Source organism: Canis aureus, chromosome 19 (assembly GCF_053574225.1).
Source record: "Canis aureus isolate CA01 chromosome 19, VMU_Caureus_v.1.0, whole genome shotgun sequence".
In the NCBI taxonomy this organism is placed as follows: domain Eukaryota; kingdom Metazoa; phylum Chordata; class Mammalia; order Carnivora; family Canidae; genus Canis; species Canis aureus.
The window spans coordinates 4,712,655-4,738,137 of record NC_135629.1 but is presented as its reverse complement, the minus strand read 5'-3'; the positions used below and the strand labels follow the sequence as shown (position 1 = coordinate 4,738,137).

The 25,483-nt window shown below is 51.2% G+C and overlaps 1 protein-coding gene across 2 annotated transcripts in view; it reads left to right on the top strand.

Moving 5' to 3' along the window:
- The window catches only part of NUP210 (nucleoporin 210), a 105,051-nt gene that overhangs the window by 38,051 nt on the left and 41,517 nt on the right, over nt 1-25,483 (top strand). For both annotated transcript variants that reach the window (XR_013357360.1, XM_077857670.1), the window contains exons 10-16: nt 221-361; nt 1,260-1,397; nt 2,342-2,497; nt 4,372-4,570; nt 9,193-9,338; nt 17,706-17,927; nt 19,752-19,925. Coding sequence is in view for 1 of the 2 variants with exons in the window: in XM_077857670.1 (XP_077713796.1) it covers nt 221-361; nt 1,260-1,397; nt 2,342-2,497; nt 4,372-4,570; nt 9,193-9,338; nt 17,706-17,927; nt 19,752-19,925 (1,176 nt within the window). In the remaining variant the exon portion in view is untranslated. The remainder of the gene's footprint in view (nt 1-220; nt 362-1,259; nt 1,398-2,341; nt 2,498-4,371; nt 4,571-9,192; nt 9,339-17,705; nt 17,928-19,751; nt 19,926-25,483) is intronic.

Below are 25,483 nucleotides of genomic sequence, written 5' to 3'. Positions count from 1 at the left end.
ATCACGGCAGGAGCGCTAGGTCATCAGGCCGTGCAGGGAGGAGACAAAGGCCAGAGTGGTCAGAGTTCAGTTCTAGGACTTTGTCTAACTCGTCTACTGGTTTTGGAAGCCTCTGGCCTGGCCTGGCTGCTCTTTGTGGGTCACGTTGCTCCTTTCCTGCATTCTGACTTCCTGACTCATCCCAGAAACACCTCTCTCTCCCATCTTGCATCTCTTCCAGAATATTCGCATTGAAACCGTGCTGCCTCCTGAGTTCTTTGAGGTGCTCGCTTCTTCCCAGAATGGGTCATACCATCATGTCAGGGCAACAAAGAAGGGCCAGACAGCCATCGAGGCAGCCTTCACCTCTGTGGTGGACCAGGCAAGTTGGCAGCTTGCTCTCTCTGCCCCCCGTGCCCTTCCAGGCTGAACATGAGCTCCGGAGAGTCGGGGGCCCCAAGTTCAGCCTGGCCCGCTGCTCTCATGGGCACTGTGGGGGTTGCCTCCTATCTGGGCTCACAGGGTGGGCCGGACATCTGGGTGTCCGGTGGCAAGGCTTTGGGCTTTCCCTGTCTCCTGTGTTCACATGGCATGCCCCTCTTCCTTTACCCTTTGGCAGCCTCTGTAAAGGTGAGCCTGCCCTCCTGGAATTGGGGCAGAAACCCTGTTGGGGAGACAGTGTTGGGCCAATGTGTCTAGCTGTGTGGCTTTTAGGAGCCATGAGCATCCCTTTGGCTGTTTTAGCTACTAGCGTCCTTCAGAGTCTTTTCGCTTTCCCGCTTTATTTAAAAGACCAGTTCTAGGTGTGAGCAGTTTTTAACTGATAGGAGCATTGGCATGGGCGTTCTCATCCTCCCACCCTGCACAAAACCTGTCCCGGACCTGTAGGGGGCAGCAGAAAGAATGGCCTGCGGGTCAGGCAGCAGTTCCTACCAGTCAGTCACTTCAGCTCTGGGGGCTTTGGGCAAGTGGCTATAGGGCCCTACATGCCTCAGTTTCCCCAGCTGTGAAGTGGGATACCCACATCACCCCATCTGGGGTGCTGTGAGGATGAAGTCAAGCAGCATTTACTTGAGTGACTATTACAGAGCCATGGAACGCTGTCTCCATGGAGACTGAGAAGGCTGCAGGGTATCTAGCATCTTCCTTCCTGCTCCCTGACAATCACAGAATCTCTCTGTGACCTGATCTCCAGGGAGGGGCGGGGGGCCTGCTCGACTGGGAAAACTTCTGATGACCTGGTTGTCATGGTGACATGCAGCATCCTCACCCCCTTGTAGGACGGAGGGGTCCACACATTACAGGTGCCTGTGTGGAACCAGCAGGAGGTAGAAATTCACATCCCCATAACCCTCTATCCGAGCATTTTGACGTTTCCGTGGCAACCAAAGACCGGCGCCTATCAGTACACGATAAAGGTAACTGTGACACCCCACATCTGGGTGCATTCCTTTGGGTGTTTCCATGGGTTTGGGGCTTTTCACCTACTCTGTTCCTTTTAATATTACTTTCTAGTGATTGGAGAGAATTTAAAATTGGAGTTTTATGCTTTTTATATTTTCTGGGGTTTGTATCACAGCATTATATTTTGGTAATCAGAAAAAAAAAAAAAAAACCAACCCTGAAAAACAGAAAAAGAAAGCATAATAAAGAAAACCTAGAACAGATTTAACTTTTGCCTTCATTTTTTTTGTAAAAAAAAAAAAAATAAGTGGTTTCCTAAAAGCAGTAGAACTACCCGTGGAGAAAAAAAATGTGAGATTTGAGGGAAGAATATCTCTAGCTCTGTCTCCAATATTCCCCTTGCCCACCTGGCCGTGGTTGGCAGGGGCTGACTCCCATGGGGGCTTGAGCCCCTGTGGCCAATCATGTCCCCATCAGTCCCCGCTGCCTCCCTGGCAGTGATGACTGTCACGGGACCTGCTGCCTGTTCACTCAGGTGTGTCCCCTCCTCGGCCTCTCTTGGGCTCTGGGGTGGTAGCCCTGGCTTGGGGAAGCCTCTGGACTGTCTCTGCTTCATGGTGGATGACTAGGGGCGGCAGGGGTGCATGCCCGGAGGGAGCTTCTTGCACCTGGGTGTATGGCCCTTTCCAGTGTAGGTTCTCCCGGGTCTGGGGCCACTGCTGGGGTCATGTGCATATGTGTGTGTCAGCCACAAGGCCCCCAGAATCTGGGGAACAGAAACAAGGCAGGGTGGAGAGAATGAGGTGGGGAGGGGGCCTCCAACCAGATGTCAGCCTGACAGCCATGGTCTTCCGTGGGGTCTGACCATGCGAGCCAGAGAGTGAGTGTGAATGTGTGATGGAAAGAGACAGCAAGAGAGACCAGGCAGGTGGGCTGACACGATGGTTTTCCTCTCCAGGCCCACGGTGGGAGTGGGAACTTCAGCTGGTCTTCGTCGAGCTACGTGGTTGCCACAGTCACTGTCAAGGGTATGATGACCACAGGCAGTGACACTGGACTCAGTGTGATCCAGGCACATGACGTGCAGAACCCACTGCACTTCGGGGAGATGAAGGTGAGGTCTCAGGGGCCTGGAGGCTCAGGATGGCGGTCTCTAGCCACCTCCTCTCATCCAGCCCTCAGGCTTAAGCACTTCGGCCCTCAGTCTTATATTTGGTGTTGGTGGTGGGCAGGAGTGTGAGGGTCAGGCCCTAGCCCTGCCCTTGAGGAGCGCACGTCACAGCCAAGAATGGGACCAGAAGGGCCAGGGTCAGCATAGTTGGAATTTTCTGGAAGGAGGGTCAGGGAACACAGAACACATGAGATCCTCAAAGGAGTCATTCTAGAAAACTCAGACCTGAGAGGTATCTCCACATCGGAAGGGCCACTGAATGTTGGTGAATTCACAGTGAAAGGGAGACCCCAGACTCTGTGAGGCCTGGCTCTGACTCCTTTCCTTTCCCTGTACTGGGTTCCCTTCATCTGGCTCTTGACCCCAGGTGATGCGGGACTGACTCACTAAGCACAGGCCTGGGGTGGAGTGGTCACCTGTGGCTGAGCCTCTGCCAGCCTACCTCAGCCTCCTGACTTCCTGACCCTGACCTCAGCCTGCCTTTGCTACTTCATTCAGGGCAGAAGTCAAAACGCCATATGCAGTGCATCTAGTCCTGACCTGCTCTTATATTATTTGGGACATGGAGGGACAGGTTATTCTAGTCTTTTTTTTTTTTTTTTTTAAGATTTTATTTATTTATTCATGAGAAACAGAAAGACAAGAGAAGTAGAGACACCAGCAGAAGGAGAAGCAGGCTCCATGCAGGAGGCCGACGCGGGACTTGATCCCAGGTCTCCAGGATCACACCCTGGGCTGGAGGCAGCGCTAAACCACTGAGCTACCCGGGCTGCCCTATTCTAGTCTTTTTATTTGGATCTGCATAGACACACACACACACACACACACACACACATGCATGCACACCCCTGTCTAAAGATTGATCTCATTCTCATATAAAAGAGTCATGAATGAGACCCTGTAGCTACAGCATAACTGTCAAATATGTGGACTGTGACCACCTTGCTCCCCCTCAAGCTTCTTTATCTCGTTAAATGCGCTACCTCTCACCCAGCTGCTCAGCCAGAAGTCTGAGGACCGTTCCTTGAGAGACAGTGTGTGTAACAGTTAGAGCTTGGTTTCTGGAGCCAGGCTGCCCAGTCCAGACCCCATTGTGCTTGGGCAAGTCCCTTCACCTCCTGTGCTAGGTTCTTCATCATGTAGAGATTATGTAGAAGAATCTGCTTAACAAATAGGCTGAGGGGATTGAATTTAGAAATGTTTTTAGAACAGAACCTGGAGGGCAGCCCAGGTGGCTCAGCAGTTTAGCGCTGCCTTCGGCCCAGGGCGTGATCCTGGAGACCCGGGATCGAGTCCCACGTCAGGCTCCCTGTGTGGAGCCTGTTTCTCCTTCTGCCTCTCACTCTCTCTCTGTATGTCTCTCATGAATAAATAGATAGAATCTTTAAAAAAAAAAAAAAGAACAGAATCTGGAGTGTGGAAAGTTTTGTTTTATAGAAGTGTTAGCTGTAGGTGATGACGCCTCTCATGCCGTCCTGTGGCCTTTATATTCCTCCAGCATGCTGAGCTAGCACATGCCTCAGGACCTTTGCACAGACTGTCTCCTCTTCCCACAACACTTCTTCCCCATGCTTCTGTCTGGCTGCCTCTGACATGCCTCTCAGGTCAGAGCTCCTACCTCACCTTATCAGAGGGGCCTTCCCTGACAGCTCTGTCACTGAAATCTTTCCTGTCTCCAGCACACATGTTCCCCAGGCTCAGTCTCCTCACTGATATGTCCTCAGTGCCTAGTGCACGGCATCTCTTAGTAAATACTACTGCAGGCCCTTCGTCACCTGTGGAGCCTGATGACCCCAGTCCATGCCCTTGCCCTCCAGGTATATGTGATTGAGCCCAGCAGCATGGAGTTTGCCCCGTGCCAGGTGGAGGCACGTGTGGGCCAGACCTTGGAGCTGCCCCTGAGGATCAATGGCCTCATCCCTGGCGGGGCCAACGAAGTGGTCACCCTGAGTGACTGCTCCCATTTTGACTTGGCGATTGAGGTGGAGAACCAGGGTGTGTTCCAGCCGCTCCCAGGTAAGCCAGCATTGATGAGCGGGTGCCAGATGGTGGGTCAGGCCAGACCACCTATGTTCTCAATGTGGGCTGCCCCAGATTTCCTAAATGGAGGTCTTGAGCAGCGATGGAGTGGGGGTGGGGTTTGGAGTGGGGGGGGGGGTCACAGCCTAAAGAATGGTATCTGTCCCCTTGTCCACCATTAGCAATGGTCTGGTCTGGCTGGCTCTTGTGCATCATGTGACCTGTCCCTGGGCCTTCAGAGCCTCAGGTTCCACAACTCTAAAATGAGCATCATCCTAAATAGAATTGCATGTCCTAGTGCCCACGACAGTGTCCAGAATGTAGTAGATGCTCAGAATACCCTGTCGATAGGGATCTTGGCTAGTGACAGGATCCTGACACCTTGGTGGCATGCAAGGTCTGACCCCCCGAGCAGTCGAAGCCATGCACACTGATCTTTCCTCTCTGGCACGCCCATCAGGGTTTCAGCGGTGGTATCGGTGGTGATGATGGCAGTTAGTTCAAGGAACATCACCTTGCCAGGCGTGGAGTGAGCACTTGGTGTGCGTGACTCCTCAGACTTCTGGCAGTGGGAGGCGAAGCTGTGGTTGGGCCACGTATTATGTGAAGAGACTGGGGCTGCCTAGCTGCCCAAGGTCACACAAGGGCACGGGTGGGATGGGATAGACCCGGGTGGGTCTGACACTGTGAAACCTTTGTTCCCTGAGAAATGGTGCCTCCCAGGAGAGTCAGCCAGGGGCAGCAGGGGGATTCCTCTGTGGACCAAGAAGACCCAAGGACTGACCATCTGTTGAGGGAGGAGTAAGGTTTGGGCAGCTGGGCAGGGTTTCTGTGGTCAGGGCCCAGAGGTGGGCATATCCGTAGGACATGGGCACTTATAGTGGCCCTGGGAAGGGAACCTTTTGAATCATGAATCATGAAGGGCTTGGACTTCAGAGTCTAGGCAGTGGGGAGACACTGTTGTTTGTTGAGCAGAGACTTTGAGAAGCTCAACTGGCAAAGGTATTTGTAGGATCATCTACAATGCCAAGCAGCTTCACATGCACCTGCTGTAGCTGTGGTTACCTGTGGAGCTGTGTGAGCCTGCAGCCACACAGAAGAAGGAGGAAGTGTCTCTGAAAGCAAACCGCATTCTTCCTTTCTTGGAGGGTGCTGCTGTGCTCTCTCTGACCATCCAGGAAGAACAGCTTTATGGAAATTTAAGTGTCCTCAGTGAAGCAGCCATTTAGGATGGAGGACAACATCAGTGTTGAGGGAGAGAGAGAGACCTGATGTCAAGACAGGAGCCTGCTCCCTGTGTGTCACCCCTGACAAATGTCTGAGGGAAGAGTCTGCAGGCTGTGGCCCCAGGCACTGGGTCAGTGCCCGGGAGGTTCTGGGAGTGAGGACAACATTGGGAGTTCTACAGCTATGGGTCTGAGCGTCACTTCTTCCACATACTGGCTGTGTGATGGTGGACAAGCTGCCCAACGTCTCTGAGCCTCCACTTTGTGGATAAAATGGGGATCCTAGCTCCTCACTTGCTGTGAGAGTTACAAATGAATGTCCCTCAGCCCAGTGCGGAAGCATTTTTCAAGGAGTTTGGTTCTGAAGACGGCGGCCAAGACCAAAACCCTGTGGCATCAAAATTTCCCTTAGGAAGCTCCTGAAATGTCCCTCAGTGTAGACTTGGTATGGCTTTGTGAAGCCTCTGTGAAGGGTCCAGGTCATCTGAGAGGTATGTGTCTTACAACCTGTAGCCTAGTCTGGGCAGAGAGATGCTGGTGTCATGGAAACCATGTGGGACTAGAGACCAGATTGAGTGACATCTATCTGGGGCGTAGGAGGCTTAGAGGTGATCCCCACATGAGGTTTCCTTCTCTGTCTGTCTCAGTTTCATGCCCAGGTAGGGAGGATGTGTGTTGTGACCCAGGTCACGGTTCTTAGGAAGGGGCAGCCCCAGGTCCCCAGCACCATCTGGGTCAGTTTGGAACCCCACCTTCTTCCCATTGGAGTTGGCTGCTGGGACCTCATTTCCTCCTTGTCCTCCTTGAAGGCGCCCTGAAAGCCCTGTGACTGTAGGCACCACCTCTGCTGGAGCCTCAGGGCTTTGGGCTTGGCTAGAATCAGCGCCCAGGGTAGCCACACCTTGGCTCTTGCTCTGCCCTGGCCCCTTCTGGAGCCTCGGCCAGTTTTCAGCAACCTAGTCACTGAGCGTCTAATAAGCGCCATGCTCTGGGGGTTCTTGCTAACCATGAGAGTCATGGTGTTGCCCTAAGGGGCCATATATCCCTGCAAGACCCATGATTCTATGGGCAGTGTGGTGCCTGGGACAGGGTGTACCTGTGGGTGAGCGTAGGTCCCGGGAGTTCTGTCCTCAGCAGAAACGTGCAGAAGATGGGTGCCTAAACCAGTGTGGGGGCGTCTGGGAAGATAGAGGAAATGTGACTTGAACCTGAAGGATGAGAGAGAAGAGACCAGGAGTGTTCTGAGGAGTGGGAAGAGTATATGAAGAGCCAGAGACCACAGAGGGAGTGGCATGCTCCACTCCACAGTGCGAGTGGCCTCTCATTGCCAAGGCTGAGGTCACAGGATGGGGTGGGAGGCAGAGGGCCCAGGAGGCTCCTCGGCTGTGCGTCAGAACCTTCCTCCGAGCCACGCAGAGGACCTGGCATCCTGTCTCGTCATTCAAGGCCGTGTCCAGAAAAGCATTTGCTCAGACTCTCTGAGCCCGCCTGGAAGTCAGCACGGTCCTCAGACCTAGCATTTCCATATTTGCTGTGTGTAGTTATGGCCACAAATAGGCCCGTTTGGCAGACCTGCAGTTTTCCAGAGCTGATGGGCTCTGTGTGTGGGCCCTATAGCCCACTCTTTCCGCAGTGTAGGGATTTCTGCCCAGGGCACAGCATACCCTGCTCCTTGATCGCCCCAGCCTGAAAATAACCCCAGTGCTTTTCAGCTGGTGAATGGATGAGCAAACCGTGGAACATCCTTGCAATGGAATACTCAGCAGTAAAGAGGAACCAGCTATTGATCATGCCACACCATAGATGAATTTCAAAAACATGTTGCGTGAAACCAGCCAGATGCAAAGAGCCCACTTCATTGATGTGCATTGTGAGGCAGACCAATTTACATGGAGAGAGACTGGTCATGGATGTGGGGTTTCTTTTTAGGAGATGAGATGTTCTCAAATTAGTGCTGATAGCTACAGAACCCTAGGTTAAAAGCCACTGAACTGTATGTGCCCTCTAAATGGGTGAACCTGTGGTTTGTGAGTTATAGTTCAATAAAACTATTATTTAAAAAAAACAAAACAAAATTAAACTATGCTGAAAAAAATCAGAATGCCATAGTGGTTGCTTCTAGGGAAAGGATGAGCAGGGATGGCCTGAGGAAGAACAGGAGGGAACCATGGGGGCAGGTCATGTCCTGCATCTGGGTAGAGGTTTGGGTTTCACGGTGGATGTGTTTGTGTAAACTCATGGTGTGGTCTGTTTAAGATTTGTGTCTCTCACTCTGTAAATTTGACCTTAAGAAAACAAGAACCGAAAAAAAGAAAAAAAAAAAAAACAAGAACCGTGAGGAAATACTGAACTGCGGATAATTATGTGTGTCTAAAGCATTTAGAATGAAGTGTGCTGATGCCTGCAACTTGCTTTTAAATGCATTAAAAAATAAGATCAGCTGATGGATGGGTAGGGGGATGGATTGATACACAGTAAGAGAAATAGAGCGAAATGTTCATTGTAGAATCTAGGGGATGGGTGGGGTTTCAAAGTAAGATTTTTTTTCTAAATGAAAAAAAAAAACAGTAAGATGTCATTACACTCCTTCTAGAATGGCTTTTTTAAAAATCGTGGAAAATACCAAGCATTGGCAGGGATGCCGTGCAGCTGCTAGTAGCAATATAACTTGATACATCCATTTTGGGGAAGATATTTGGCAATGATGATGAAAAGCAAATATACCCATGGTCCTGGCAGTAAGGACTAGAGGTTAACATACTGCATTTTTAGGGATACACACAACAGAAATGCCAGAATATGTCCACCCCGGAAAACACTCATGCATGTTCACAGCAGCACTGAGTCAAAGCCCCACACTGCAAACAGCCCAGATGTTTGCAGCAGCATGGGGGAGTCATTTGGTGTCTATTCACACAATGCAATCATATATACAAACATGCATAAAAGGTCTACATTGTGCAAAATAAAAGAGGGCTCTCACCACCGATATCAAGCTTAGGAGGGCAGACACAAAGGAGTTTATGCTTAGTGATTCACTATTTGTAAAATATGGAAGCCAGCAAAGTTAAGCTGGTTAGATGTCAGGTACCAGTGGTTTTCCTTTGGGGAGGGTTAGTGACCAGAAAGATATATGGGAGGTTCAGGGATACAGGTCATAGTGTTTCTTAAATCTTGGATATAGGGCATGTTCCGTTTTGCAGGTGTGGGGGGGGGACACTGAATTGTATGCTTATGCTAAGTGTATTTCTGGCATGGGAATTATGCTTCAAATTTTTAAGTTGAAAAAATTAGATTGCACATCCAGCCCAGAGCGAAGGATGGACTGTCAGCCTGTTGTGTTTTTCCAGGCAAAGGTAAGTTCCCAGTAACTGTTTGGCTCTCTTCTTGCAGGGAGGCTGCAGCCAGGGTCTGAACACTGCAGTGGAGTCAAGGTGAGAGCAGAGGTCCAGGGCTACACCACACTCCTTGTGAGCTACACACACGGCCACATCCACCTGAGTGCCCGGATCACCATTGCTGCCTACCTGCCTCTCAAGGTGAGCCCGGGGTCCCTGCCCTCTGAAGGGATATGAATAATTCATTTGCTCTGGCAAATTTGTATTAAAACCCCAGTTGGTCAGAATAACTAATGCTCCCTATTGTCTCCATGCTGAAGCCAGGGAAGTATGTAGAAGGAGCACAGCCTCCCTGATGGCAGTGATTGCTGGCATCCATGTGGAGGAAATGCTCTCTGCAGGGGTCAGGACAGGAGGGTTTCTGGTTCACTCCAGAGTTATCCTGCAGGGTATCATGGAACCCGAGAATGGCATGTAGTGTGGAGTTCTGGGGTCTGGGAGATGTGAGTCAGATCTGGATTCTGCTGTCTGCCTGACGTCAGGCAAGTAGCAAGTGTGGGAGGCCCCTTCGTCCATCTGTGGCCAGAGGCAGCTAAAGCCCCCGCAGCTTAGAGCTTACCGCCTTGGCTTTGAGACTGACCCCCACCCCCACCCCGCCATTTGAATCCAGATCTGACACTAACTCTGTGGCATTGGCTAATTTAATTTTCTGGGCTTCCCATTTCACTACCTGTAAAATGAAGTTAATATGATACCATAGGGTTGTGGTGAGGATTAGCTGAGCTAATGAACAAAATGGGCTTAGAACAGTGCCTGGGAGGTGGTAAGTGCTCAATAGGGTTAGTTTTTAAAAAGCAAATAAAAGAGAACCAGACCTTCCTCCAAGGGTGGTTGGGAAACTACCTCACAGCAGGATGGTCGACTTTATTTGAACCCTGCCTTTCATGGGGTGCCTGGGTGGCTCACTTGGTTAAGCAAAGCACCTGCCTTTGGATCAGGTCATGATCTCAGATTCCTGGGACCAAGTTGCACATCTGGTTCTCTGCTCAGCGGGGAGTCTGCTTCTCCCTCTGCCTCTGTTCTCTCTCTCTCTCTCTCTCTCCCCCTCCTCCCCTCCCTCTCTCTGTCTCTCTCAAATAAATAAATCTAAAAAAAGAGAGAGAACCTTGCCCTTTGTACAAGAGGCCCAGAGAGGGTGAGTGGGCTCCTCTTTCAGTGGAGGGTGAAAGAGTTGTCTGGGGGGGCCTCCCCACCAGCCTCCCAGGCTGGGCCAGTCAGGGCTGCATTTCCTTGACACCCAGCGGCAGACTCTAGGATAGCTCTGGTCCCCTTGGTTTGTGGCAACAGGTTTTCTTCCCCCCTCACCCATTAGAAACGGGGTCAGTTAAAGCCTTTCATCTCTGAGCCTCTAGCCCTGAGCATAGTGCCTGATACAGAGTAGATTGATTTTGTGTGTTTTCTAATTGATGCATAATTAACATGTAACATTATATTAGTTTCAGGTGTACAGTGTAATGATTCAATATTTGCATACGTTGTGAAATGGTGACTGCCGTAAATCTAGTTAACATCCGTCACCATACATAGTTACAGATCTTTTTCTGGTGATGAGAACTTTTGAGATCTACTCTCATATCAACTTTCAAAAAAGCAATACCATATTAATTCTAGTCATTGTGGTGTATATAACATCTCCACGAATTATTTATTTTATAACTGGAAGTTTGTATCTTTTGACTCTTTCACCTATTTGCTGCCACACACCCCTCTCCAGCAACCAGGCAACCACCAATCCATTCTGTGAGTTCTTTTTCTCTATTATTTTATTTTTTAAAAAGATTTTATTTATTCATGAGAGACACACAGAGAGAAGCAGAGACGCAGGCAGAGGGAGAAGCAGGCTCCATGCAGGGAGCCCGACGTGGAACTCGATCCTGGGTCTCCAGGATCCCGCCCTGGGTTGAAGGCGGCGCTATACCGCTGAGCCACCCGGGCTGCCCTTCTCTTTTAAATTACAATGAGATCACATAGTATTTGTCTCTGTCTTACTTATTTCCCTTAGCCTACTGCTCTCAAGGTCCATTCGTGGTGTTGCAGATGGTAGGCTGTCCTTCCTTATTATGGTTGAGTAATATTCCTGCGTGTGTGTGTATCAAATCATTATCCATTCATCTGTCACTGAACACAAGTTATTTCCACATCTTGGCTATTGTAAATGATGCTACGATGAACATGGGGGTGCAAATACCTTTTTGATTAGTGTTTTCATTTCCTTTGGTTAAATACCCAGAAGTGGGTATTTTTTGAGAAGGGTTGTTTTATTTAGATTGAATGAACGGGCAAATGTGTCCAGGCTTGCCAGTCAGGGCTGAAAACCAATGTTTCCTGACCCCCACACCCCCACCCGCAAAATCTGTATCTATACCTACTCTGGACCAATCCCTGCTCTAAACCGTAGGATACTACAGTGCAAAAACCACACAGAAATCTTTGTCCTCATGAACTGACACTCTGGCAGAGACAGACAGTAATAAACCAATGCTTACCATGGGAAAAGGAGATGGTGGTAGACGGAGGATAGGAGAAGGGAGGGTGGCAGTTCAAAATTAGAAACCCAGGGTCCCCTTACTGACCAGGAAGCAGTGGCAGGGCTCAGAGAACAGGGTTCAAGAGGGTGGAAATCCCTAAGATGGCAGCATTCTCGAGAAACCCCTGCCACAGCCTTCCATGAGGTGGAGTTTCCTTAGGTCCCTGGGGAGAGCATCTTCAGAGCTCTTCCTGAGTGCTTGCCTCACATGACCAGACACCCTATTTATCTGGGGTATGTGGCTGAAGTATCCAAGGCCACCAACTGAGCTCACTATCCCAAGGTGGGATTAAGGGTGAAGATAATATAGATATGTCCCCAGTCAAGACTTCCTGACTGGACACATTATAGAAGGATATGGGTTTCTTCTTTTATCTCTTTTCCATCTTGATAACAGTTAAGATCAAGTTTGTTTACAGATAACAAAATCCAAAACAGTGGCTTAGCCAATAGAGGGTTTATTTCTCTTTCATATGAGAGCCTTCCCATGGGGCTAGTGTGGCAGCTCCATAGTGACCGGGGATCCAGGTCATCTTTCATCATTCTAGTATGTGGCTTTTATCCTCATGTTTGCCTTATAGACCTAATGGCTGCTGGAGCTCCAGCCATCACATCTGCATCCCATATAGCTAGAAGAAGAAGGAGCTCTCCTTTCAGCTGAGTTAGTTTCTTCTAGTAACCTTGTTAGAAATTTAAAAGAGTAGTTTCTACCTGCACCTCATTGGCCAGAACTTAATCCATTGGCCACACCTATTTTCAACAGAGGCTGGGGAGTATTTTAGCTGGACAGTTACCTACCCTAACAAATGAGAGTCCTTTCTCTAAGGACGAGAGGAGTGTGGAAACTGGGAAAGTGACTCTCAATGATTGCTTGTCCATTCATCAGTTTACTTTGCAGATCATCCCTGGGCACTTTGTTGGTACACAGTCCAGGCTGGGGAGACAGAGATGCAGGGAGAAAGCCCACTTTGTGCCCTGGGTGGCCACCGGTCTGTGGGGAAGGTGCTCAGACATGCAGTGGGCATGGTAGAAGGAATAAAGAGACGCAGGGGGCACAGACAGGTCACTGATGAACGCAGACGTCTAGAAGGAGGGCCTGGTTGCCCGAAGCTTGGCTGGTGAGGGCACTAGAAACAGCATATCTTGGGTGGCCTTAGAGGCTGTGAAGGCTCCGTGGGTCAGACCGAGGAGGTGTTTGAATGCTGGGTTAGGAGCTGGATATTTATTCTATTCTAACCTAGCAGTGGACAGCTGGTGAAGGTCAGGGAAAATCAGGTCCACATGTAAGATGGGCACTGTTCAGCCCCCCCATACACGTAACTTCCTCTATTTGGACCTTGGGAGGGCTTATGTTTGCCAGCTACCAGATTCCCTCTGCAGTCAGCACCCCAGTTACTCTTCAGCTTTTGTCTACTGTGGGGACTGGGTGTCCCTTGACCCACCTGTAGGTAACTCTCTGGGAGTCCCTAGTGCCCGGGTCTGGGACCCTGCCTGGCTGTCCATTCTCACAGTGTTAGCATGACTACACATAACAACGCCCGAGCCTCTGGGACAGCCAGGTGCAGTGGGGCCTTGACTTCTGACCACCCTGCCCTCCTCCTCCGTCTCTTTGTCCTGGAGCAGGTGTGAGTATCCCTGTGAAGGGGCATGTGGATGCCATCTGCTAGAAGCGTAGACAGTCAGTGCGAGGGGCCTCTTGATGTCTAGACTCACCTCTCTTGTTCTGCAAACCAGGATACCAAGGCCCTGAGCAGAGGTCTCACCTGAGGTGCATGGGTCCTCTCCTCTCTGGCTTTGCCTGTTCAAATATCTGTGCTTTGCCATCCACTGAGGAGGCTGTACAATTTATGACTGTCCTTCATTAGCTGTGTTGATTATTAACCTTTCTTCCTGGCACAGGATTCTGTGACACTTTTATGCCTGAATGGGAAGAGAACTACACATGAAGGTGATAATTTTAGATCTAGCTGTTAATTATGGGCCATGTGGCGTCTTTACACAATCTTTCCCTTTGGGATGGTCATAGAAAAAAATATCCTTTGGCAAGGTTTACAGTGACCTGCTTTGCCCATAGAGGTTTTGCTGGTTGTAGCATTGAGAATGGGTAAGAACTGGGCATCTGAGACTGAACAGCCTGAGTGAACTTGGACACGTTGTTTCACTTTCCTGGGATTCATGTTTTCCATCTGTAAAAAGGGGATGACAGTTAATGGTAATGATGGTTGATATAAATGATATATAAATGACATGTATATGATATACAAATGATATGAAGGGCCATTTATTGAGCATTCACTGGACATGTATTCATGGCTTTCGTTCACATTCCCTTGAATCTCTATAGTAATCCTGTGAGCCACGGGTTCTTGTTGTACCCATTTTATTGGATGGGGAGACTGAGCCTTGTAGAAGTTAACCTGCTTAAGGTCACACAGCTGGCCAGTAACAACTTCATTCTAGTTGTGGGAACGGAGAAACAAATGACCATATGGAAAATGGTGGCAGGTAGTGAGAAGGGCGGTTGGGCCGGGAAAGGAGGTAACAAGTAACAAGAGGTTCTGCCTTCAGGGGTCAGAGAAGGCCTCTCCGAGGGGATGATGTTTGAGCAGAAGTCTGAGTGACATAGGCCATGAGACTCCTTCAGGAGAAATAGTGAGAGCCCTGATGATGCTTAACCATTCACGCAAGAGAAGAGCTCTTTTGATGGTTTTAACACCTGGGCACACAGCAAGGTTGCATCTGCAGGTGGGTGTGCCCCCAGGTATTTTGAAATTGCATGTGTGTACACTCATGTGCACATGTGTGTAGGGAGCGATGCCTGGAGAACTGATAACCAATAGCAAATTCAGAAGAGTGCCCATATTGGAAAGAAAAAAAAGAAAGAAAGAAAGATTAAAAGGACAGAATTCTCATTGACAAGTGAGGCTGTTTCTTGGCTAAGGTTTAGTGTAGGTACCCAACCAGGAGAGCCTGTGCCCCCACAGGCCTCAGCAGACCATCACCTTGCCCCGCTGCTCCCATCCCGGAGGAGGGTGTATACATCTTAAAGCTGCCACTCAGATGACTCCCCCTCCATATTGAAGGTGCAGCTGGCTGGGGCACTGCTCCAGATCCAGGACTGCAGGTGGCAGCCGAGTGGTCATCAGTCTGTACCTGGGAGGACTTCTGTCTTGGCAGTTGGGGGATGAAGATCCAGCTGGCAAGGGGGTGAGGCCATGGAAGGAGCAGGGTGGAGGGTCAGGGGCCCTGATGAGTGGGCTAGTGTAGACTCTGGTCCTGGTGGGTGACTACAACAATGGGCTGGCACCCTGCAGCCCTGTGTGAGGGGGATTCACACACGTTGGGCCAAAATGGAAGGAGCATGGGGATACTGTGGCTCAGTCCAGGCTTGTGATATCTCAGCAACACATCCTGGTCTCTACCTGCAGACAGGTCTGAGGCTGGGTCTTCTGCCCGGAGCAGCATGAACACTCAGGGCTTGTAGGATTCGGGAGAGTGGAGTTTGGGGAAGCCATGCTGGATCTAACTGTCAAGCGCTCTGTATGTTCTAGGCAATAAACTAAGGACTCACTTGATGTGTGTGAACAGTGGTCTCCACACTCCCAGCATGCTGGCCACTCTGAAGTAGAAGTGGCTGCCGCCCACGTGGACTCCAGTCTAATGCAGACCTGGCCCTGTGTATGTCCGGGCCCTGTCCACCACAGACATTGCTAATTGATCCTGGCGCACTTTTTTGCCTGGTGCTGATTCTACTTTAGGAACTAGTTCCATGCACCCCCACCCTCTGTCCTGCCAGCTGTTGCAAGGCAGTCAAGTTGACAGGTGTTTGCAACACTTGTTCTGAAAGGTGTTAGGAATCACAAGAGGTTAAGGAATCGCCTAGGCCAAGAGTAGGGAACTGGTACGGGTTCAGTCATTGCAGCCTTGAGGTGACCAGTCTGTCAGAAAGATTGGTTTCTTCTCAGTTTTAGGGTTTGCTTGTTGGTGTTTCTTTTTTTATTTCGTTTTGATGTATGTGTAAGTTGTTTGTGTGGTTCCAAAGCTAAGTGTCTATTAGAAGGATACTCAGAAGTCTTGCTTCCATCCCCATTTTGGGGAGTCAAAAGTTATATGTGGACTTTCAAGTGGCTGGTGGGTCAGCGCCTCTAACCCCTCTGTTGTTCAAGGGTCACCTGCATATAAAAATATTGAATTGTTATGCTATATGCCTGAAACTAATGTAATGTTCACTGCCAATCATATCTCAGGAAGAAAGTGAATAAATTTTTTAGAAAGGGGGCACGTTTTTCTAGGATTTTTACCAGTCACACGGTTAAGAAATAATATCAAGGTGTCATTGTCATTTCCTATTTTTATAAAAAGTATTTTATTTTCTCTCTGTGGCTTTTCAGTCCTCATATGGTTTGATCACGCTGTGGATACACAAGGAAACAGGCCCTATCCTTTCATGAGCCTGTAGGCTGATCAGGGAAGCAGACACCCAGACCAGTCATTTCCTTGCTGACACCAGATGAAGTAGGGGCCACAGAATAAGCTGGCCTCCCTGGCAGGCCAGACGTCACTGGGTGAGGGAGGAAGCAGGGGCTTCTTGGAGGAAGGAGTGGGTAGGGCTCCAAGGACGGCAGGGCAGCTTCTGTGAGGGCCTGAGCACAGGCTCTTCTGAAGGTGGGACCAGGAGAGGGGAGGCGAGGGCCAGGTGGGGAGAGCCTGCATCCTAAAATAACGAAGCCTTTCTTCCAAGGGCAGCTGGTACTGTAGGCTGACTTAGTGCAGGAGGACATGGTCAGATCTGTGCTTTCGGAAGAGATGTCAGGCAGCCCTTTGGAGGGTAGAGTTTGGGGGCAGGGGAGGGTCCAACAGGGAAGCCAGCTGACACGTAAGGACTCGGGGTGACCTCAGTGAGAGCCTCTGGAGCGGGAGATCAGCCAAGCCCAGCAGGGAGTGAGAGCAAGGCTGCAAGCCCCCCCTCAGACAGACCCCCTTCTTTATACCCCAGTTGTGTCTGCGAGGGGAGATGCCCTTGTACAGAGCAGACCACATCTTCCCAGACGTCCTGTCCCCTCTCCCTGCTGTTTCCCACAGACCCTACAGAGGCCCCGGGACCCTCAGCACAAAGATCGTGAAAGCACACGACAGCTTTTTGTAAAAAATTATTCTAATTCATCTTCCTTTATTGGATACTTTTCCGACTTACTGTTTGCTCTCTCCTTCAACAAATGATTGAGCATCGACTATGTGCCAGGCACTGTCCTAGGTGCTGGGAACAAAACAGGCAAAGAAGGTTGGCCTCCCCAAAGCTCCTCCGTATGTTGTAGAAAGTGTGGGAAAGTCAGTGGAGTAAAAAGGAAACAAATTGCCAGCAAGGAGAGGCCATCTGTGGTTTTCCCCCATCATCTGGTGTATTTCTCTGTTGGACTGCTTTATGCTTTGTAAAACGACGTGGCTGTGATCACACTCTACAGTCAGCTTCGTATCCAGCTCTTTGTAAATACTTGCTCTGGGGACCTGTATAACCTCCTATTATATATGGACATACCATGGTTTATTTAATTAGTGCCGTGTTGTGGATTTTAGATTGTTGGCCAATAATAATAAATAATAGCGCGTGGAAGTCTTGTTGCACATGAACTTGTTTCTCTCCTTCCTGTTCTAGTGTTACTGGTTAGATGCCAGAAGAAGAGTTCTCTGGTTCAAGGGCTATTGATGTTTTCAAGGCTTTTACCGATTATTTTTCGGGCTACACAAATCAGTTTACCTCCCACCCCTCAGTAGTACATCAGGATGGGCACATAGTTCTTCCCAGGGCTCTCATATGCCTTTGGATCTTGACAGCAGCCCTGACGGTGTTGCTGATGAGCACACCAAATTCCAGAGAGGGGTTGGGGCTTATCTGCCTTCCACGGGGGCAAGTCGGTGGCAGGGCAAGGCCTCCCCTGCATGTGCAGTCCAGAGGAATGCTGACTCCTTTCTTTCCTCCACAGACCGTGGATCCCTCCTCTGTCGCCTTGGTGACTCTCGGCTCCTCAAAGGAGATGCTGTTCGAAGGAGGTCCCAGACCCTGGGTCCTTGAGCCTTCCAAGTTCTTCCGGAACATCACCTCCGAGGACGCAGACAGCATTAGTTTGGCTCTCTTTGGGCCTTCTACCTCCCGGAATTACCAGCAGCACTGGATCCTTGTAACCTGCCGGGCCTTGGGCGAGCAGGTGAGAGGGTGACCGTCCCTAGGCCCATCACGTCCAGAGGGAGGGGTCTAAAGTCACACTCCTTGAGTACCCTGCTGTGCTTACAGCACCATTTCTCAGAGAGGCAAACTGAGGATCAGTGAGGTGGGATGACTGGATAGGCAGGTTGATCAGGGTGCAGGAGTTGGATGGGACCCTGCCAATACACAGTGGCTTTGCTAGAGGCACCAGTCCTGGCTCCCCTTCCACTACTGGGATACTCTGTTCTCTCTCTGGGCTTCATTTCCCGCTGCCAAATTGGGGGATGGGATGACACCAGGGGTCACAGTCAGAGTCAAGCAGCTACCATAAATGAGCGAGACCTAAGCCCAGGTTTCGCAGATCTTTTTTTGGCATTTCAAGATAAGGTATTTTTTTCTGTGAAATCTCTTGAGTTTTGTTTCTCACAATGCCAAAAACCAGAGAAATCAGGAGACTGGGTGGGCTGAACACATGTCTGTGGCCTGAACTCTTGCACTGCGGGAGTGGGCTAGAGAAAGCAATGGCTCGCCCGTCCAGGCCCCTGTGCCTGCCGCCCCGGAAGTCAGGACCACATGCTCATTTTGCTTATAGTGGGGATATAGCCCACCATTCATAGGGTGCCCCGGAGCCGGGGAACAAAAAGCAAGGTGGGAGACCAGCGGGGATCAAGAAAAGTAGGAGAGAGCCCATGTCTTAAGGGAAGTGGAGAATCCCCTTGCACATGCAGAGAATCTCAGTTGATGTTAAAACACGTGCCCACATCACCCAAGGTACCTTTATGGAGCTTGCCACGCCAAGACTGCCTGGTGTGCACAGAAGAGATGCACAGTGAAAGGCTCTGATTCCCACTTTGTTTTGTCTTAAAAAAAATTTAATAAATGTTTAAAAAATTAAATAAGAAAAATTAATAAGAGCATAAATTTAGTCCACAACGAAGTTAGAGACGTTTCTCCTCCCTGGCTTGGCTTGCTTATCTGAGTCCCCTCTGGGCCATAGGAGTTGGCGCCTCCAGGGCCCTCCCTCTGCTGTGCTCTGTGCCTCCCGTCCTTGGGGCATTGCAGTGGAGGCCGAGGGGCTGCAGGTCAGCGTGGAAACCACCCTTAGTCCTGCCTTGTGGTCAGGAAGGGTGAGGGGCACTAGGACCAGACCGCTGGGTCCTACGGAAAGCGTGTGTCATTTGAGGGGCCCGAGGTGCTCCCTCAGGACAGGTCATTAGATGTGGTCCTCACAAACTCAGGCTGAGCTTTATTTCTGAGGTCCCAGCTCTAAAAGCAGATTCAAATTTCCCTCTTTTGTTGCATCTTTAATCTTGGTTTCTATGCAGCCAAGTGAGCTTCTCTCAAAGAGAGAGAGGGCGCGCAGGCCGAGGCCCCCTGCATGTCCTCACAGGGTGGGCCCCCCATGGCCCCTTCTCTGGCCAGTCTGCCTTTCACAGCCTGCCACGGTTGCACCTCATTACGAGGGATCTTCCAAGTCAGTGTGGGCTCCTCATTTAAAAAACCACAGGCTTGTGAATTCGCTCTTATGACTATTGGGGTCTTCAGAGAATCCTGGGAAGCTGTGAGGCATCACCCACCCCCTTCCTCCCTGGGTCGCGGAGCAGACAGTGGTTCGGCCAGCGTTTGTCTGAAGGCCTCTTGCATGTTGAGAGAGCACTCCCCCATACGTGTCACTGGACTTTTGTAAGCCCCTGGTGGTGCTGGGCTCACCTTCCCATTCTACAGAGCAGCAAACTGAGTCTGATGGTGCTGGATGGTGAGGCCAGGCTCATGTGGGGCAGGTCATTGTCCTCTCATTACTCTAACTGCTCCTCCACTCTGGCAGGTCATCGCCCTCTCCGTGGGGAACAAGCCCAGCGTCACCAACCCCTTCCCTGCACTGGAGCCTGCCGTGGTGAAGTTCATCTGTGCCCCGCCCTCCAGGCTCACCCTGACCCCCGTCTACGCCAGCCCCCAGCTAGACCTGTCATGTCCACTTCTGCAGCAGAACAAGCAGGTGGTAAGTGAGTGGTTCTGGGGGTGGTGGTGAAGGTGACGGGTCGGCACTGCGCCACCTCATCTCCGTGCTCAGGCACCCCTGCACAGCGCCTGCTTTTATCCAGCTCTAGCTTATCAGGGGGCTTAAGACTGACACAGGGAGGAGACTCGCCTGGAGTCACAGGCTAGTGGCAGTGCCGGGTGGAAGCAGAGTGCCTCTGGGCCCAGACTCGGCTCCCCTCACTGTGTGGCACTTGGCCATTGGTAAAATCTCATCATCTGCTTCTGTGACTTAGGGATGTTGAGGTGGGGCTGCGGTCTGTGGGCAGAGTGTGTGTGTGTGTGTGTGTGTGTGTGTGTGTGTGGTCAGAGTGGGAGCTACAGGGAGGGGTGACCAGCTGTAGCATTCTCTGTTGGTGGGGGTGGGGAGGCCTGTGTCAAACATAATTGTGGGAGGGAGAAGAAAATCACTTGGGGGTGGCTGTGACATGCAGGGATGGAAGTGAAACCCATAGGTCTGGTCCCCTTGGGCTTGCGGCCAGTCTAGCCCTCCACCCTGGGACACCCAGAGACCAGATGACAGATGCGGGGGACTTCAAAGCCCTTCTGTTCAGGGTCAGGGGTATGAACACCCTCTGGGCTCGCCCTGGCCCCCAGTCCCTTCTCAGAGGTAGAGACTTAGGCAGGCTGCTTTTCCCTCATTCCTTCAATGTATATTTATCCAGCACCTTCTGTGTGCCGGGCCCAGAGTTCTGGGTTCTAGAATACAGAGTACTCGATACAGGTGAGGCACCTGCTGCCTGGAGGGGACAGGAGACCAGGAGGTCCACAAATAGTAGACAAGAAGGACAGGAGGTGGGAGGTGCTGTGGAGCAAGTGAGGGGGTGCAGGACAGCTACCAGGGAGGCCACTTCAGGTGGAACCAGGAAAGGCCTCGGTCAGGAGGACACACACCACGTCAGGCCCCGTGATCAGGAGATGCTGGCCAAAAAGAGCTAACATAGGGGGTCCCAGGCAGGTAGAATGGCAAGTGCAAAGGCCCTGAGGCTAGACTAGGTCTCTGTGTCCCTGCTGCCCACACACGGTAATTAGAACAGTTGTATGTGCCAGGAGCTCTGACCCATATGCCTTGTTCCCTGTCACCAGGACCATTTGGGAGGCCCCGGCTTGTTCCATCCCCTTCATGGGTTTGCCCATGAGGCTCAGATGTAGGCAGGGTCCCAGAGACAGAGTGGATCTGCCCAGCTCCAAGTGCAGTGCCTCGGAGGGCCCTGCGGCCGCTTCTCTTCTCCCAGCCGTGGCCCTGTGATCACCCCCAAGGCGTGTCCAGCTGCCTCTGTCCTGGTGGGTTCTGAGGGGCCCTGTGTCTCCTGGAGCCCCTTCTAGGGACAGGGCCCTCTTACCTCTTTGCTGTTTGCCCTGAGAGGACTCACTGCATGTCCTCTCGGCACCTAGTGGAAGCTTTCTGAAGCTGCTTATGTGGGCAGCCTCTCCTCCAGGCAGATAGATTTGGGGTTTGGCTCCCCTGTGGGTGCAGGAGGAGAACAGCTTTGCGTTTGGTCAAAGTACATTTCTTTGAAGCTCTGCGGGGGGTCCCAGACTCCAACAGTTCTCCCTGTCTGGAGTGCGCCTCTGCCTCTCTGCCTTCAGCCTTCGTGTCCCCTGCAAGCTTGGTTGACTTTTCTCCCCGCTTTTCTGATGGGCTGCTGCCCTCTCTCAGGCTCTCCCGATCCCTCAGCTCTGAGGTGAGTGGGCGTGGGAGCCCCACTGCTGCCCCCATGCTGGTCCCTTAGGAGTCAGTGCCTCGGCAGTGTCGGTTCAAGTGAGGATTCTTGGTGCCCAGCCTCGGAGCGCTCTCCCACCGACCCCACAGGGGCCGGCCAGGGCATACCTGCCTGTGTTCCCTCTTGACAGGTGAGGAGACCCGGCTCCGAGCCTAGATAGAGCTCCTCTGCAGGCTTGTCACCATGAAGCCACGTTCACCTCCAGCTCAGGCCTGGGTGTTGGTGGCAGGGAGCAGATGGCTGTCATTCCCAAGCTGAAAGTCTGTGTGTTCGGGACTAAGGAAAGTCTCCCTGATTTTGGGGGCTGTTGAGATGAATGTCCTAAAAGCTTCATATTTTAGATCACTTTTATATATATAGCAGATTATCCTTGAAGAATGTAATCATGCTAAGTCTGGACTTTTCTGGAAAACCTGGCCTATCAGTCCACTGGGTGTGAGGCCAGGAGTCCAACAGTAGCTGATATCAGTAGGGATTGATGGCTGGGTCAGAATTCCTCCTCGAATGACACTGGGTGACTGTGGTCTCCTAGGATTGTAGGGGACAAACATAAGTGGACCAAAGGTGTTCAGAGTGCAGAATGTTACACTTCTTACCCTGTTGTCTGCTTAGACCCAGCCAGCAGCTTCCCATTCCCCCAGAGCAAAAGCCAAGGCCCTTGTGTGGCCTGTGATCCCCGAGTCCTGGCCCCCGTTAACGTCCCACCCCACTCCACCCATGCTTGAACTCCCGTTGTGCCGTGAGCACTCAGGAACGGGCCCTGTGTGCATCCTGGAGATGCTGTTCCCGTTGGCTTGACTTCCCTCCTCTCCCAGTCCCCAGGCCTCCCTCCCCACCTCCTTCACTTCTTTATTCAAATGTTACCCCTCGGGAGGGTGCCTCAGCATTTAGACCTTAACCTGAACTTTCAACACTTCACATTCTGGTTCCCTTCTTCCTCTGCCCCCAAGCTCTTTACATCATCTGACACTGTAGAATTTACATGTTTCTTTTCTTCTTTGCAAGTCTCTAGAAAAGAGCCCAGCTCATGGGAGGAGTTCAGTCAGCTGTGATGGATGAATGAGCACACCGTGCCTGTGTCCCTGTGTCTTCTGCCCCTGGTTCTGTCGGGCTCAAATGCCTGGAGAAGCCAGGTGGGGTCTGCTGAAGACAGGGGGTAGGGGGGTGGGAGTGCAGACCTGGATGGAGAGCAAGTACCTGTCCACAGGATAGCCTGTTCAACCTCAGGCTGGCCAAACCTTCCTATTTGCAAAGAAAAAGCAGGCAGCTCTGTGCATCTTCCTTGTGTAAGTGTCTTTACATGTTGGGCACTGGCCAAGTGAGCCGTGTGTCTGGCCATCTGTTGACTGTGACCTCTGGGTCAGCCCAGGGCTGTCTCTTTGGACTCAAAGATGACAGGCAGCGGAGCACGGCTCTGAATTGGCTCGTGTGTGTCATCGATCTCACTTGCCAGGAAATAATGGACCTCAGACACAGAATTGCGAGGCCATCCATCAGGCCTGGAGTTCCAGAGCTGTGAGCTGATCGGGCATGGCCCCTGCGATTTATGATCTCACTAGGGGACCTTGAGAAAGATATATCCCTGCCATGCATCCTGGGTGCAGTATCAATTTAATTTTATACCTCTCCAAAGCCAGAGGCCACCCAAGATGTGTTTGCAGAGTAAATTACTGGTGAGGCCCAATCACCAGAACGGAGCTGACCAGTCAGAGTGACAGAGTGGAACGAGACTCTGGCCTGACCCCAGTGCTCTGCATAGGTCATCCTATGTTCAGCTCACTGTGGCTGAGCACCAGTTGTGTGCCGGGAGACTGATAAGCTGGGGCTTGGATGGAGCCACTGCACGGGGGTTGGAGGGGAGGCCACAAAGTTGGGGGAGGCCTGTATGCTTTTTTTTTTTTTTTTTTTTTTTGCCTGTATGCTTTAAAATCAGACCAGCAGAGTTGTACCCCTAAACCTGTGCAACCTTGGGCAAGTTGCTTAACATCTCTGAGCCTCAGCCTTCCTGTTTATAAAATGGGGATAATGTTGTTGTCCCAAATGCCCATTGGAAGGATCCAAGCCTACCTGGCACAGGGTGTTCATGTCCTCCCCTGGTAGCACAGGGGGAGGGAAGGAGAAAGAGCGGGGCATCTAGAAAATGCTACTTCTTGTCCCTGCCTGGAGTCACAACTCCTGACTCGAATCCAGAATTGTTACAAGATACTTTGCATCCCCAGGGATTGTGCTGACCTGCATTTAAAATTTGCAATATGCTTTTGGTTCAGTGTTGTCTGGGGGCAAGAGAGCTAGCAGGACCTGGGGAGGGGCCCTCCTGGTGCCAGCCTGAAGTTCGGTGACAGCATCAGTCTGGACAGGCGAGGCTAGGCTGCAGTAACAAGCAGCCACAGATCCCAGTACCTTCAGACAGCACACCACTCACTTCTTGCCTGAGCCCCATTTTCATCACAGTGACTGGGGACCCGGCTTTGTGTCACTGTTCTCTTCCTTCCAAGACACAGTAGATGGGGACAGCCACCATGTTGGACATGGCCAGATGCCACTGCAGAGGGGAGAGCCTGGCAGGTTGCTTCCCCCTGGAGTTTTTTTTTGTTTGTTTGTTTTTGTTTTTTTTTTTTAAGATTTTACTTATTTATTCATGAGAGATGGAAAGAGAGGCAGAGACACAGGCAGAGGTCCATGCAGGCTCCATGCAGGGAGCCCGATGTGGGACTCGATCCCAGAACTCTGGGATCATGACCTGAGCCAAAGGCAGACACTCAACCACTGAGCCGCCCAGGTGCCTTCCTCCTGCAGAGTTGTTTTGAGTCACTTTCCCTTTCATAGTCCAAGCAAGTGACACAGTCACTCCTAACTGCAAGGACCAGACAAGTACGGTCCTGGCTTCTGGACCTGTGCTTGCAGCCTGACTACCTGTTTCCCGACTTGCGTGTTTGTTACAGTGAACCAGGCTCCCTAAAATGATCTCATACTACCCTCACTTAAAACAGAGTCCTGGGAGGTGGGTTCTGTTGTGATGCGTGGTTCTGTCTGCTTGGGTGGTGAGAGGCCGAGGCTCGAGTGCAGGCAGCGGGACTTGGATGTCCTGTACTCAGGGTCCCTGCTTCACTCCCTGCCCCCCTTGCCATTCAGGCAGGGAGTGGAGGGGATGACCCAGCATCTGGGAGGAAGGAGGTGGACTTGGCGTGGGTTCCAAGGGGTGGAGTTGCATGGGGAGCAAGAGGTGGTGGTAGAGTGGTTAGTAATTCAGGGTTTGGAGCTGAACCCTGAAAGCGTACCATTCATTTGCCGAGTCGCCTTTGATACATCCCTGTTTTTCCCTGGGACTCTGCCTCCTCACCTTTAATATGAGGATGACAGTTCCCATCACACTGGGATATTTGAGGATCAGGTGAGAACCTGGCTCTGAAAGGAGCTTTGCAAGCTGAGTAAGTCTGGACGTTTTAGAGGTTGTAATTGATGTTCCTATTAAACCTTGGGGGGCGGAAGTCATCCTGGAGGGGCTGGGCGTGCATGGGGCAGGGAGGAGGTGGCAAGGATGTGGGAAGGTGAGGCCAGGGAGGAAGGAGAGCAGCCTGGCTATGGTGGTGGAGGGCTTGAGGCGGGGGTCTCTTGGCCCTGGCACTCCTGACGTTTTGGGCCAGATCCTTATTTCCTGAGGGCTGTCCTGTGCCTTGTGTGATATTAGACAGTATCCTTGACCTCTACCGACTAGGTGCCCATTGCGCCCCCCACACCCCGTAGTTGTGATCATCAAAAACACTTTTCAGACATCATCAGTGTCCCCTGGGGAAGC